Genomic DNA, 16,030 nt, shown 5'->3' on the forward strand with positions numbered 1-16,030 from the left:
AATACGACTAAAACGCTAATTAACCTTTGGAGCCGAAGCTCTTTCAAATGAAACTTAAGATTTCAGTCCGTACCGCGAAGAAAACACCACACGTAACCATTACAAAGATCAAATGGTTAACGCTGTTTAAGGAAATAATACGACTAAAACGCTAATTAACCTTTGGAGCCGAAGCTCTTTCAAATGAAACTTAAGATTTCAGTCCGTACCGCGAAGAAAACACCACACGTAACCATTACAAAGATCAAATGGTTAACGCTGTTTAAGGAAATAATACGACTAAAACGCTAATTAACCTTTGGAGCCGAAGCTCTTTCAAATGAAACTTAAGATTTCAGTCCGTACCGCGAAGAAAACACCACACGTAACCATTACAAAGATCAAATGGTTAACGCTGTTTAAGGAAATAATACGACTAAAACGCTAATTAACCTTTGGAGCCGAAGCTCTTTCAAATGAAACTTAAGATTTCAGTCCGTACCGCGAAGAAAACACTACACTTCACCATTACAAAGATCAACTGGTTAACGCTGTTTAAGGAAATAATACGACTAAAACGCTAATTAACCTTTGGAGCCGAAGCTCTATCAAATGAAACTTAAGATTTCAGTCCGTACCGCGAAGAAAACACCACACGTAACCATTACAAAGATCAAATGGTTAACGCTGTTTAAGGAAATAATACGACTAAAACGCTAATTAACCTTTGGAGCCGAAGCTCTTTCAAATGAAACTTAAGATTTCAGTCCGTACCGCGAAGAAAACACCACACGTAACCATTACAAAGATCAAATGGTTAACGCTGTTTAAGGAAATAATACGACTAAAACGCTAATTAACCTTTGGAGCCGAAGCTCTTTCAAATGAAACTTAAGATTTCAGTCCGTACCGCGAAGAAAACACCACACGTAACCATTACAAAGATCAAATGGTTAACGCTGTTTAAGGAAATAATACGACTAAAACGCTAATTAACCTTTGGAGCCGAAGCTCTTTCAAATGAAACTTAAGATTTTAGTCCGTACCGCGAAGAAAACACCACACGTAACCATTACAAAGATCAAATGGTTAACGCTGTTTAAGGAAATAATACGACTAAAACGCTAATTAACCTTTGGAGCCGAAGCTCTTTCAAATGAAACTTAAGATTTCAGTCCGTACCGCGAAGAAAACACCACACGTAACCATTACAAAGATCAAATGGTTAACGCTGTTTAAGGAAATAATACGACTAAAACGCTAATTAACCTTTGGAGCCGAAGCTCTATCAAATGAAACTTAAGATTTCAGTCCGTACCGCGAAGAAAACACCACACGTAACCATTACAAAGATCAAATGGTTAACGCTGTTTAAGGAAATAATACGACTAAAACGCTAATTAACCTTTGGAGCCGAAGCTCTTTCAAATGAAACTTAAGATTTCAGTCCGTACCGCGAAGAAAACACCACACGTAACCATTACAAAGATCAAATGGTTAACGCTGTTTAAGGAAATAATACGACTAAAACGCTAATTAACCTTTGGAGCCGAAGCTCTTTCAAATGAAACTTAAGATTTCAGTCCGTACCGCGAAGAAAACACCACACGTAACCATTACAAAGATCAAATGGTTAACGCTGTTTAAGGAAATAATACGACTAAAACGCTAATTAACCTTTGGAGCCGAAGCTCTATCAAATGAAACTTAAGATTTCAGTCCGTACCGCGAAGAAAACACCACACGTAACCATTACAAAGATCAAATGGTTAACGCTGTTTAAGGAAATAATACGACTAAAACGCTAATTAACCTTTGGAGCCGAAGCTCTTTCAAATGAAACTTAAGATTTCAGTCCGTACCGCGAAGAAAACACCACACGTAACCATTACAAAGATCAAATGGTTAACGCTGTTTAAGGAAATAATACGACTAAAACGCTAATTAACCTTTGGAGCCGAAGCTCTTTCAAATGAAACTTAAGATTTCAGTCCGTACCGCGAAGAAAACACCACACGTAACCATTACAAAGATCAAATGGTTAACGCTGTTTAAGGAAATAATACGACTAAAACGCTAATTAACCTTTGGAGCCGAAGCTCTTTCAAATGAAACTTAAGATTTCAGTCCGTACCGCGAAGAAAACACCACACGTAACCATTACAAAGATCAAATGGTTAACGCTGTTTAAGGAAATAATACGACTAAAACGCTAATTAACCTTTGGAGCCGAAGCTCTTTCAAATGAAACTTAAGATTTCAGTCCGTACCGCGAAGAAAACACTACACTTCACCATTACAAAGATCAACTGGTTAACGCTGTTTAAGGAAATAATACGACTAAAACGCTAATTAACCTTTGGAGCCGAAGCTCTATCAAATGAAACTTAAGATTTCAGTCCGTACCGCGAAGAAAACACCACACGTAACCATTACAAAGATCAAATGGTTAACGCTGTTTAAGGAAATAATACGACTAAAACGCTAATTAACCTTTGGAGCCGAAGCTCTATTAAATGAAACTTAAGATTTCAGTCCGTACCGCGAAGAAAACACTACACTTCACCATTACAAAGATCAACTGGTTTGTGTCGTTTAGGGAATTAATATTTGTTTACAGTGTTAATTATACGGAACACATAAATGTAGACTTTGAGTTGTGTTTAAAATGTGGAGCGCTTTCAAGAGATGCGATTATTCGCGTTACTGTTTGTCTCCACGAGGTAAACATTTATGTTTATGATTTCAAAATATAGCAATTCATAATCTGCGTGTAGCACGCAGGGGAGAAGTTAAATATGTAGACAAAATTTTGTTAGAGAAATCTGAAGGGAAGAGGACGATGTTCTTCTGGGTTACGACGCTGTTTAGACTTGTAAGTAGATGCCAACGTATGGAATGAACATTCCGTCTTCATCTTCAGGGCTGAAACACGTCAGAATCACAACCCAGAAGGAGATAAACAAAATCCTTACCTCCCTGAAGAATCTTAAATGTCTTAAGGGAAGAGATCACTTGGTAGACCAAGGTATAGATGGGGAGGATAATATTAAATTTGATCTTAAAGAAAATATGGCATGAAGGTATGGATTGGATAGGTTCCGATGGTGGGATTTCATGAACCGATAGTTCAGAAACTGAAACGTAATTTTATTCACATTTGTGTAGATTTACCGTTTAGAGTTTCTGGACTCTGTCAAAACTGTAACTGTAACTGTTGTCCTTGATGTCGAAATCAAACACAAAACGCGTGGATTAAAATTATATGTAGCTTCGTAATGAAGATAATGTAATAAGGGAAAACAGATAAAAGACGGATGAAGTGGAATGTGTTAGTATATTTTAATCCATCTAAAACTTAGAAATATTCTACTTCGCCTCATTTACAAGTCTCTTTGCATTATTACCAAATTAAATAAATGTCAAATTTTCAATAGGCACGAACTAACTAACCAACCAGATGGCTTACGGAACCCTAAGGTTCATCACCGAACCAACCAAAGCCCTCCACCGGACCCTGTCCTGGGCCAACAAAATCCAGTCTCCTTCAACTCCTATCTCCCATAGATCCCGCCTGAGATTATCCTCCCATCTACGTCTAGGTCTCCCCAGAGGTCTCTTCCCCTCAGGCTTCCCAAATAGTGGACCCAACCAACCAGATGGCTTACCGAACCCGAAGGTTCATCACCGAATTAACCAAAGCCCTCCACCGGACCCTGTCCTGGGCCAACAAAATCCAGTCTCCTTCAACTCCTATCTCCCATAGATCCCGCCTGAGATTATCCTCCCATCTACGTCTAGGTCTCCCCAGAGGTCTCTTCCCCTCCGGCTTCCCAAATAGTGGATCCAACCAACCAGATGGCTTACAGAACTCGAAGGTTCATCACCGAATTAACCAAAGCCCTCCACCGGACCCTGTCCTGGGCCAACAAAATCCAGTCTCCTTCAAATCCTATTTCCCATAGATCCCGCCTGAGATTATCCTCCCATCTACGTCTAGGTCTCCCCAGAGGCCTCTTCCCCTCAGGCTTCCCAAATAGTGGACCCAACCAACCAGATGGCTTACAGAACTCGAAGGTTCATCACCGAATTAACCAAAGCCCTCCACCGGACCCTGTCCTGGGCCAACAAAATCCAGTTTCCTTCAACTCCTATCTCCCATAGATCCCGCCTGAGATTATCCTCCCATCTACGTCTAGGTCTCCCCAGGGGTCTCTTCCCCTCAGGTTTCCCAACCAATACCCGGTGCACACCTCTTGTCCCATCCATGCGCGCTACATGCCCAGCCCATCTCATTCTTCTCGACTTAATCACCCTGACAATATTGGGGGAGGAGTACAGATTTTTAAGCTCGTCATTATGCAGTTTTCTCCACGCCCCATCGTCTTCTCTCCTAGGCACGAAGGAAAAACAAAACAAAGACTGCATCTGAGAAGAATGTTTGGGCCTAAGTGACAGGAGAATGGAAAAAGATTTCGTGATGAAGATTTCATAGTTCGTACTCTGCACCAAATATTATCAGAGGATGAAGTGTTTATGTATCAGGCATTGGGAAGATTAAAAACGCGTAAATATATTAGAAAATTCTAAATCGGAGATTTTTGTCGTAGGTGGGAGGATAATATTAAAATGTATCTCAGGAAAATACGGTTTGGGGGTGTGGATTGGATTCAGTGTTGCTCAGGATAGGACCGGTGGCGGATAATCGTAAGTTGGACCTTCGAGTTTCGTAAAAGGCGGTGAATCTCTTGAGTAGACGACCGAACTATGTCAAGAGGACTCCGCTTCCCTTCATACGAGCCTTGGGATACGCCATCGACTGCCTTCATTAAGTCGCCTCAGTCCAAAGTGCAGACGTAGAAATCGTAACAGGTCCATCGATACCGTTTATAAAGACGTTTTAATGATGCTAAAAGGATTGGTCGTTAAGTAATTCAGTTTTGTGTGTTATTTATTAATGTTTTCTTGTTGGTTACGTTTATCACGTTTTCGTACAAAAGCTTCTACTTAGTGCGACCTTGCCGGCTCCTGGTGACAGATTTCACCAGAGGTTCATCACTTATTTAACTGCGATCACTCGTTGTAGTTCCTAGAACCTGCTTCACGTGTGTGGGTTCAGTCTGACCATCGTTTTTGTGGGTGAGTTGGTGTTATTTGGATTTTGCCTCAGTAAATTATTAATCTTAAGGCACCTGTCTCTACGAAATAAACACTTAAATACAGAAATATACAGATAATTTCCTGAATAATCTAGACCCTAAAATAGAGAAGTTCTAGATTTTCTCGGAGCCCTTATAAGGATTAGGACCAGATCTGAAAATCGAGATTTTCTGTTACAAAAATCGAATTTAATAAGCCACTAACAAAATTTAAAAATTGAAATTGATCTGGCTAAGTGTTGAAAGTAATTTTTTAAACCTAACAGTACGCCCAATTGGAGGTGGAGAGTCTCGAGGCACTCTACCGGAAGTGGGTCGAAGTTTAAATTTCTGTTTCTGAAGTTCGTGATCCTGTAGGAGAGTATTGTAATCGTCATTTTCAAATAATATGTGAATATCATTCAAAAAAAGCCGTGGTTATAAATTAAATAAATTGGACAAGGAATTTGTTGTTCAGGAGTAATAATCATTAAAAGGAAATAGTGATGTTTTGTACTCTTTGGTCAAAGTTCGTCTGATTCTTAATTTCTACCAGTCACTGTCATGTGTTGCAGTAGAGAAGTTTTGAAATGGCGCCACTCAATGCAATATGGCGGTCGCGTATTGACATTCGTCTACTTGTTGATGGTTTACGTGTTGGCGTAGTTTATAAAAAGTGCACAATAGAAATTAACAGTTACTTTTCTCTCACCCACCTCTAATATACTCTATAAATGTGTAATATAGTCTACAGGTCGCTAAAAGGTCACATACTCGTAGCAAATGGGCAGCAACTTTTACGAAGTGGAACGAAAGTGTACTGCGAAACCTTCAAATCTAAAAACACAAAGTAAGACATTCTGTGGTGTAACTGAAGCACTGCAATTTATAACAAAAATGCTACATGAAATTTACTAATTTAGACTTGAAGGTATTTGTGGAACTATTATTGTTTTATCTAATTCAAAGCCTGGCACCTCAAGGTTATGTCTATTATGTAAACAGTTCGCAATGAACACACTTATCATTACTTCTACGTCAGGTAACTGTGGTAGACGTTTTTTATCTGCTAAAGTTTTTCGTGATTGATAACATGTTTCATATTTTTCAGCATATACATATTCTGACATGAAATTCATTCATTAGTACTAAAGTATTTTTCGGCCTGTAATTGAAAGCCAGATCATTAGTCCTTGCTGGTAGTATTTTGTACTGACAACTGATAAAATTACAATTACCAGTTTTACATTATTTCATAACCTGATCAAACATTAGCATAGGAGCAAAAATAAATGCATGTTATACTTTACATAAAAGAAATGTGTTATTGATAGTGTAAACCATTATGATATATTTTTAGATATGAAACTCATAGGTTTAAGAATTGGTGTCTAAGTGTCAGGAACAAAGTGAGTCACTTTATATACTTGCTGTTCATTCTTCATTCCAATAAAAATTCAGCCGACTTAAATTTCTTAAAAATGTTTGCATTTGTCTCCGCTACTGTTCTGTCAGAAGTCGCCTTGAAAGTTGGCACATAGACTCAGGTACCTAATACAAACCTGAAAACAGAGGAATGACTATTCTGTTAATTTCTGTGGTTTTACTCAGTTCCTTCAGGCAAATGGTGAGATTTATACTAAATATTAGCCAGAGATAGTACCTAAAATAGGTCACTGCTACTTCCACATCTCATTCAAGCTGCTTAATCTCATTAATCATAAAATAACTGGTTAATCATTCACAAATAATTGTGTCCCAATCTTACACTTAAAACAGTTTCATTGTTTTAAGATTTTGTCCTGTAGTCGAGAGCATTCTTCATTTTAATTTCTCTCATTCCAGAGGTTGACTGCCTTCCTGTACACACTTTGTTATTCTAAATTAGTTTTACTCTTATTCGTCCTGTGTTGCAGCTTTACTTTAAGATTAATTTCTCAAGGTGTTGCTAAGAACTTCATCAGCTCAATGACTGCGGTAGAAGATATTGTGTTGAATCAGGTGTTTCAAGGACAAGAGGATCGATTCCACGGCATCACAGTTGATTCATCCAAAGAACCGTGTGATGTCAGCGTTTTTCCTAAGAAGCTGGAAGGTACAGTTCTCTGCATTCATCTTGATAGAATGTTCACAGAGTCTCCATATCATAATAAATTTGTGTATCCAATAGACCGTCAGCGTCCCCGCTCATATTTGCATTGTCACGTCACAACTTTGGTTCAGATTAATTAATTAATTTCTGTATTTTTATCTTTAAAGTTTCTTCAATCATTGCTTATAATTACATAAATTTTCCTGTGAGATTCTGTGGCGTGTCGCTTCTCAATTGCCCTGTAGAGCCACCAGATGAGAGAGTGCCCGTCCCCACTGCAGTAACATCAGTTACGCGAGGCACGTGCTGCCGGTGGTGTGTCACGTTTCCCGTGGATTATTTGCATGGCTCCGACGTGCACAGACGTCATTTGATCCGCAGAGAATGTCTCCGAACAAATGTTTTTTTACCTTATAAAGTCAAAACTGAAATTAACGTGTGTTTAATTTTGCAGCGTCATTAAAACACTGGACTGAGAAGAGTTTTCGTGGTATCTGGTTCAAAGTGACGCTGGAGTATGCAGATTGGGTACCATTTCTCGCAAAGGTGGGCGGTCTCTAAGAATTGTGTCTCAATTAAAAAGTATGGGAGCGTTAATGAAAAATGATCTTTTGGCACAAAACTTGTGCTGCTCGTTGTCCAAAAGTGAAGGTATTACATAAATAACTAAAATATTTAATGATGTCATAATAGAACACTTGAGGTCTGACACAGATAATGGCCAAAGCCAATTACTGAACCTGATCTTGAACCAGTTTAATGCAGTCGGCACTCTTACAACCTGATTACAAAGAAATTAAGAGCAGATTAAATTCACAGAACGCTTCTCATGTTCATCAGAGCCTAGTCGGCACTCTTCCGAGGGTGCTGCGGTCTGTGTCTAATAAACGTGTTGGTTTGATTCTGTAGCGACACATTCTGTTGAACAAATAGTTTGTTTATTGTCACATAATCACTCGGCTTCGTCGGAATATACGATGCAGTTTGGAATTTCTTTTTGTCTTCCTGCTTCCTGTCTAAAAATGTAATAAAATGTAACATTATTAATTGTTGATGGTTAAGCAGATTTAATTATTAAAACATACAGAATTGTAATTTTACCTGGGTTTCTTTTGTGGGACTCAAATTTTGCATTTCGTATCATGGGAAGAACAGATTGAGTGTGTCCGAGAACGGGGTGATGAGGAGAGTATTTTGACGTACAAGGGATAAAGTAAAGGGAGACTTGAGAGACTTTTACAATGAGGAGTTCCATAATTTCTGATCTTAACCATATATTATTAGGGTGATAAAATCGGCAGGGGACGTAGCGCACATGAATAGGATGAGAAATTCGCGTACAGTTTAAGTTCGAAAGTCCGAAGGTAAGAGACCACTTGGAAGATGTGGGCGTAGGTAATACTGCGTTGGAATCGAGACTAGGGATACGGGGTAGGATGATGTAAATTGGATTGAGCTGGCTCAGACCAGGGAATGATGACATGCTATTTTTGACTTCAAAAACGTAAGACTTAATTCGACAGCCATTTACATGAACTAGTCGTGCGGTTGCAAATGTTATAGATTCCCTCCCCCCTCTTTAGAATGAATTCCAGTTTCATCATGCGAAATCTGGGTATGTGATGATGTACCGCTGGCTGCCTACCACCGAAGAGTGCAATATTCCGCCGTATGCGCACACAATGATCGGTGTTGGCGCAGTAGTTGTGAATGACGCACACGAGATCCTTGTGGTGAAAGAGAAGTATTTCTTGATTCCACACTGGAAACTCCCCGGTGGCTACGTAGAACCTGGTAAGTGTCTCCGGGACCTTCTTCAAGGAGTAGAAGCTTCCTCTATTGTTCCTTATCGGCCTTGCAGTTTAAATCAGACATTCCGTTTGGTTTATTCTGTGACCTTCCATTCTCTGTTCATTCTTGAGTCGTTTTTCTCCAATCATGATCTTTTCCTCTGTGCCGATGCTATTTACGAGGACATTCACATTTTTATTGAAGATTACATATTGCGTATAATATCGGCAACAGTTAAACTTTCTTTTAACTTTTCTTTGTTCGTATTCTCTAGGTTATACGTCATTTGTAGATTCTATTTTTTTTTTGTGTTTTGCTGTAATTTACTTTGGTTGTTGTTGAGGACATTTTTGTTGTTTCATTATGTTATTATTAAAGCTCAGTCAGTATAGTGACTGGCTGCAGACTGGACGACCGGGATTCGATCCCCGACGGGGGCAGAGGATTTTTCCTCTAGCCTCTGCGTCCAGACCGGCTCTGGGGCCCACCCAGCCTCCTCTACAATGGGTACCAGGGTCCTTTCTTGGGGGTAAAGCGCGGCCGGGGCGTGACACCATCCACTCACCCCCATCTAGTGCCGAGGTCAAGGAAGAGAGGAGCTATACTTTCTCTCCCCCTAAACGTCTACATGGCGCATAGTGGGACAAACTTTACTTTACTTAATTAAAGGATATATAAAATTTTATTTTAAGTGGTCAGTGAATTGTAGAAGCTTCATAATTTTTATTGTAGCTGAATGTTGGAAATAAGACAAAATATTTGACAGATGTCACCTCTGTAAGTAACCTCGGAGTTCTTGGTTAAAGTAATAATTTTGCCCAATTTTTCGTTAATGAAAAGGACTTAAGGTTCCGTTTGGTGTTGTTTTGTGAAGGTGAAGATATAGGAGATGCAGCGGTTCGTGAAGTTTTGGAGGAAACCAACGTGAAATCAGAATTTGAGTTTCTCATATCCTTACGGCACACCCACAGCGGAATGTTCAGATGCTCGGATATCTACTTCGTCGTGGGTCTGAAACCAGTTTCAGAGGAAATCAACAAATGCAACAGAGAAATAGCGGCGTGTGAATGGATGAAGGTATTAAATTACAGTTTATCTCCTAATATTTAAGCGATGAAATAAACAGCTAGGAGAGCGAGTGTAGATCAGATGTAATAGGAGCGTAAATCTCTGGAAAAAACAAAACAAAAAAAACTTGCAGACTTTTTCAGCTTAATGACTGACTAACAAATTTAAAAAAAAAATTCCTAATGACATTAAACATGAGTTTTATTTATGCTTTGCACATAAATAAACAAAAATATCCATTGTTTGTGGGGAAGCATGGGCTTGTTGAAACAGTTTACAGTTTTTAGTTGTCTGTTATAGCTGATCGCTGATGGTACGAGAAACTCGTGTGATTACGTTCATTAGTTTCAAGATTTTATTGTTCTGTTTATTAGTCTTCAGTTACCGTAGAGGCAACTATTATTCGACAGGGAGACTATGTTTTCACAAGTAATAGTAATGTAACTGGCACATGTGCTCCGACTTTCAGAACATTGCGGGATAAAGAATGCATGAATATCAGTAAGTATGTCACGTGCACACTTTTCCTTTCAGTAAGATGTTCTATAAATCTTAGAACAATTAATTTTAATTTTTACCTGTCTTAAATAAACCTAAAAATTGTCAAGTACGTTCCGTGGCACGATAGTGTGGCATTTCCTTAGTTTGCAGATGGCCTCCAGTTGTAGACTATAAACATGAACATGATGTGATGATTTGATTAGCGGAAAGTACTCCAGCCCTCACCGTCAGTGTTTTACAGATGTAAAATATTGGCATTGCTCTGCGTCACAAGTAACTCCCGTTGCATCGTAATTTAATCACTTTCTTTCTCGACTGACTTCTTCTATTGACTCGCCAATGCTGCGATGTAATTGAGGAAAGTTGTTTCCTTTGGCTCCATAACCATTATTGTTCTTCTTCTTCTATGGCTCTCCGATCCGTATTCGGTCCATGGCCTCCTCAATTCTCCTCTGTCCGAGGCTTTGATCGAGGTTTCGAAACATCTTCCTTTTTACGGTGCAAGGTTGTTAGCCTTGCGCCAGCTGATGTAGAAGCAAACGTGTAAGTTCCACTTCCTTGTGGACCAGATTATGGACTGGAATAACATTATTTAGCTAACTTCATGGGACAAAGTCCTTCCTGAGAAGCTGATAGTATCTTCAAATAGATAATAAATTTCCTACCTTTTACAGAACCCGAAGGTCTGTTATTATGTTCACAATTTGTCCCTGTCCTGAGTAACTAGCGAAGATTACAACTTATAGAAGTCAACATTTTTCAGTTTTCTCTTACTTCATCCCTTTGAGGTGAAAATATTCAGTTCACAAACGCTTTTAATGCGCGTTCTTCCCGTAACACGAAAGGCCAAGTTTCACACCCATATAAAACAACAGGTAAAATTATAGATTTATATATTTTAATCTTTATGTTTTTAGGCACACCTCAAATTGAACACTCGTCTCGACTAAGAATATGGAAGTTTAGTTTTGTGATACTTTCGTGCTGAATAGCAGTTTCTGTAATTCTGGATATTTGGATCCCTTGATTTTTAGAATTTGGCTGTCTCATGTTCTGTTACTTAAATGACGGGATACGTTTGTGTATGTATGGACTCAATTATTTAAGTCATGGACATGTAATTTTTTAATTAAGTAAAATTAATTTCAACAGATTCTGAAGTAATGTATGACGACGCTGTTACGCACTGTAATTTTCTCATGTTCATGATTTCAGATCGAAGAATTTTTACAACATCCGTACGTTACCGAGGCCAGTCGTTTCTTTTTGGGGAAATACCTAGATTACCAGAAATGCAAAACGTCTGTTGTATGCGCAAAAAGTATTCATCCCTTGTTAAACAAACCGCAGTGTCTATACAGCATTGACTTCAATCCAGATTCAACTTTTAAAGGAAGAAGTAACTTGTAGGAAGTTATACAAAGTGCTCTTCAAGTATCTAGGGGTTCTTGTATGTCTGATTGACTAGCAGATCAAAACATCCTTCAAGCAATGTGCGACCACTGCCAAAAAATTATAAAAAATCTATAATATCGAGATATTGGAACTAATGGCGACGTCGAAATAGTCTTACCTCTTATTGGCACTGGTTAAAGTAATTAGACTGTTTTTCGGATTATAATTTTTATACGCTTTATTATTCAGATCCCGTGTTCAAGGAGGACTGATAGAAATTTGAAGATCTTTGTATGACTTTTTTGTATTTTAAAATGGGAATTTTATAATCCATGCAATGTTTTTATCTTATGTATAGTTTTAAAGTAAAATGTTACAAATAACAGAGTTTTGCTTATTTATATTATTAAAAGATGGAATATCCAGAAGAGAGAGAGTGAGAAACGAAAGGATCAGAGAAATCATGAGGGTGGATCGAGATATAATCGAGGAGAAAAGACAACTGATCTGGTACGGACACGTGCAAAGGATGGAGGAGGAAAGGTTACCAAAAAAGACTATGAAATGGCAACCAAAAGAGAGAAGGAAGAGAGGAAGAACGAGACCAGGATGGAACGACAGAATTATAAGAGTGGAAACTACCTCTGGAAGGATGGAAAAATAGAGAAGAATGCAAGAAAATTTAGGCACCGGAAGACCGAAATAACGGTCAAGAAACAGAAGAAGAAGAAGAAGAAAGATGGAAGAAATAAATCCTGGGAGAAAGGGTTCAAATAAAATATTTTGTTACAGCTTGACACAAATTGCTTGCAACAATTTTTATGATTCCCTTTTATTTATTATTTTTTGTTCAGGGACTCAGCATCAGTTTTACTTGTCATAAAATTCGGAAGGAAGCAGTTGTAATTCTTGTACAGTAATCTCTTAAAATGTGTGCGTTACACCCATGTGAAATTCTACGTGTGCCAGCGTTTCATTGCGCACCTAGGATATGTCACACTGCGAGTGCTAACTTAAAGAAGAATATTACACTTGAAATTTTGGTGTTTTGAACACCAAACCCTGTCAATGGGTTTGATCCTGTGTACAGTTTAATTTTTACCTGAACATCGATGTCTTCTGGGATATTGTGCCATGTAATCTGGTACAAGTTTACTGATGTTTCAGAGGTGCTTTCTTCCTCCATCATCAGGGTCATGAATAATGTTAAAACGCATCTTAAAGAAATAGATTATGAGGTTTCGACAGGACTCTTGTGGCAGGCTCTTATGAACATGATAATGAATTACAGTACCTATGCAGTTGTATTTTTTTTCTCCTTCTTTATTGGGGGGAGAGGGGATTTTGTCACTTCTTCTATGGCTCTCCGGTCCGTATTCGGTCCACGGCCTCCTCAATTCTCCTCTTCCATTCAGTCCTCTGTTAGGTCCGTCTGTCCGAGGCTTTGATCGAGGTTTCGAAACATCTTCCTTTTTACGGTGCAAGGTTGTTAGCCTTACGACCAACCCCCAACCTGGAGGACCAGGGTACCTGTCTTAGTCTGACCTCTCCCCCTCGACCAATCTGGCTAGGGAGGCCCTACCAGTAGCTCTTGGGGTCACTGAGGTACTCGAGCCCCACCACCACGACAAGGTGCAGGTACCATTAAGTGGGGATGAGTTTATTTGTATTAGTATAATTGGTGTTTGAAATGGTTGTGGGATGTTACATCTTATCTGAATGATCCGTAGCCATCCTACTGCTTTTAATTGGGGCTGAAACCATCATGGTTGACTTTAAATTCATGTGTATTATCATCATCATCATTTTGTTATCATTTGACTGTAAACCTGTTCTTTATAAACATTCAGAATTTGGTTTCTTATTTTTTTCAGGTTGAAGATTTTTTGCATCACCCAAATGTTCATGAAACAAATCGTTTTTTTGTGAGGAAGTACTTGGAGTATTTAAAAAACAGAGTAACTGTTGAATGCGTGAAAGGCACTCATCCATTGCTACATAAACCGCAGTGTGTGTACAGCATTGACTTCGATCCAGATATGACTTCCAGAGAGGAATTGTCGCACAGGAAGCCCAATGAGACGACATGCTGTAGAATAGAGGGCTACGTGGTACATTGAAGTAACAACCAACGTAGTGATTCCTTAGTTCAGTGGTCCCCAACATTTTGTGCCTACGGGCACATTTGAAATTTTGTGAGATCGTGACGGGCACCAACCAATTAACAAAGCCAAATTTCCTTTTCTCTGGACAAATAAGATATGGACACCAAATAATACACAAAACAACACGACGTTTAATGATACAAGAAACCATACAATCAAAAATACGTACTTTTATAAGTACAATTATTATTACTCAAGTGGGATGTTTGGCGCTGAATTTCATCGGCCAGTTTTTCAAATTTGGGAGTGTAGGATGACGTTGCTGATCACAAACAATCGTAAAGATGGGCGTCAGTAAGTCGAGATCTGCGCTTTGATTTTATCATGTTCATGGTTGAACGGCCTTCATTATTCAGTATAACCTCTTTCCGTAATGTGGGCACCCAAAAAAGGCTTGGCGGGCGCCATGGCACCCGTGGGCACCACGTTGGGGACCACTGCCTTAAATCATTGTTTGTAACTGGGGTTCATGGAACTTGAAAGTAATAATGTCAAAATCCCTGTGGATTATATGACTTTTTTGAACTGCTGTTATATAAATCTTTACCACTGCATCGAGAATGGCTGTGGGGACTAATCGTGTAGCGAGGGCTCTTCTGCTGCAGATAAAGTGGCCATAGCCTGAAGCGGATCATTCACTTCCACCAATAGCCTTCATGGCGTACGCAGTTCTTAGGCACAAGGTAAACTGCATAATCGTCTTTGTAGGAATTTGTACTAAAAGCAGAAAAGTTTTTTTAATCTTTACATTATAACTCATTAATGAATTATTCAACTGTGATAGTAACTTACTACTATAATTTTACTCTGGGAATAAAAATGACTCATTTAAGGTTTTACATTCAGAAGAAACGCAGGTTCCAGGATTCGTCAATGAAGAAAGGTTAAAAGCCGTTGCCCAAAGGTGCCAGAAGAATTTCAGTTTCTTAATTTGTGATTACATTTATTTTGACTTTCCTGAACTGGGTTCAACAAAAAAAAAGTTTACAGTTCACCCCCTGCATATATTGCACGTGTTGTTAGAATATCCACCATGCAGATCAGTTCTCTCGTTCTCTTCTCTTGTGATTTTATATTCTTGGACTTCCAAAGAACACACCAGGGAATACCAGTTCCATTTACGCTATGAAATGAAATGCGATATGTTTCACAGACTTTAAGATGTGTGAAAAGGGGTGAAATGTTCGATAGCACAGTGGGATGCTCGTTTTAATGCTTACAGCGAGTTTCTGTGACAGACTGAAATAAATCTACAGTATTTGCTGTTTGTAAGGTTTCCTTTGAACCTCGTTTGTACATGCAGTTTATGTAATGGTAAAGTCTTGCAGGTTTAAATTGTAAGTATATAAAGGCTGCTCTCATGTATACGTGGAGAGTGAAGAAACTACGGGAAATATAACTTTGGTGTTTGGTGAGAAGGACAAATTATGTTTTACTTATGCCCTCCATACTATGCATAAAAGGTAAAACCGAATAAAATGTCAAATTATTTACAAAGTGTTTCTTTTACATCTTATGCTTGGTGTATTCCTATTGATTTAGGTGTTTAAAAACAACTACGGGAGCCAAACTTTGTCAGCCATGTTTAATGACTCCAGAGCAGAGTTCTTCTTGAGATGCTAATAGCCACTCTTCAGAAATTCTTGATGTTTCATGGAATCCAAAGGATTATTTCAGTGTTTACGAAAGTGTGCCATTGGACTCAGTCCTCAGTCACATGAATCTAGACCATATCCTTACACCTTATTTCTTGACATTGTATTTTTATATTATCATCCTACGTAGGTGTCCCAAGTTGTATGTACGAGTATTTCTAACCTCTGTTAGGCATGGCATATATGTCTTGCCATCCTTGATGTTATCACCCCAATATATTTTGTGAACAGTGTATATGAAGAACA

The 16,030-nt window shown here is 38.7% G+C and overlaps 1 protein-coding gene across 1 annotated transcript; it reads left to right on the forward strand.

The window, feature by feature from the left end:
* Positions 1-5,099: 5,099 nt before the first annotated feature.
* On the forward strand, positions 5,100-15,626 carry LOC110830257 (uncharacterized). The gene is made up of 6 exons (XM_087340476.1): positions 5,100-5,118; positions 7,034-7,212; positions 7,664-7,755; positions 8,793-9,003; positions 9,875-10,077; positions 13,839-15,626. The coding sequence occupies exons 2-6, from the start codon at positions 7,086-7,088 to the stop codon at positions 14,082-14,084; spliced, it is 879 nt and encodes a 292-aa protein (XP_087196602.1). The 5' UTR covers positions 5,100-5,118; positions 7,034-7,085; the 3' UTR covers positions 14,085-15,626.
* Positions 15,627-16,030: the final 404 nt, after the last annotated feature.

This window comes from Zootermopsis nevadensis, unplaced genomic scaffold (genome assembly GCF_977971745.1).
Source record: "Zootermopsis nevadensis isolate Lab colony 2312 unplaced genomic scaffold, Znev_1.0 Znev_ptg000061l, whole genome shotgun sequence".
NCBI lineage: Eukaryota > Metazoa > Arthropoda > Insecta > Blattodea > Termopsidae > Zootermopsis > Zootermopsis nevadensis.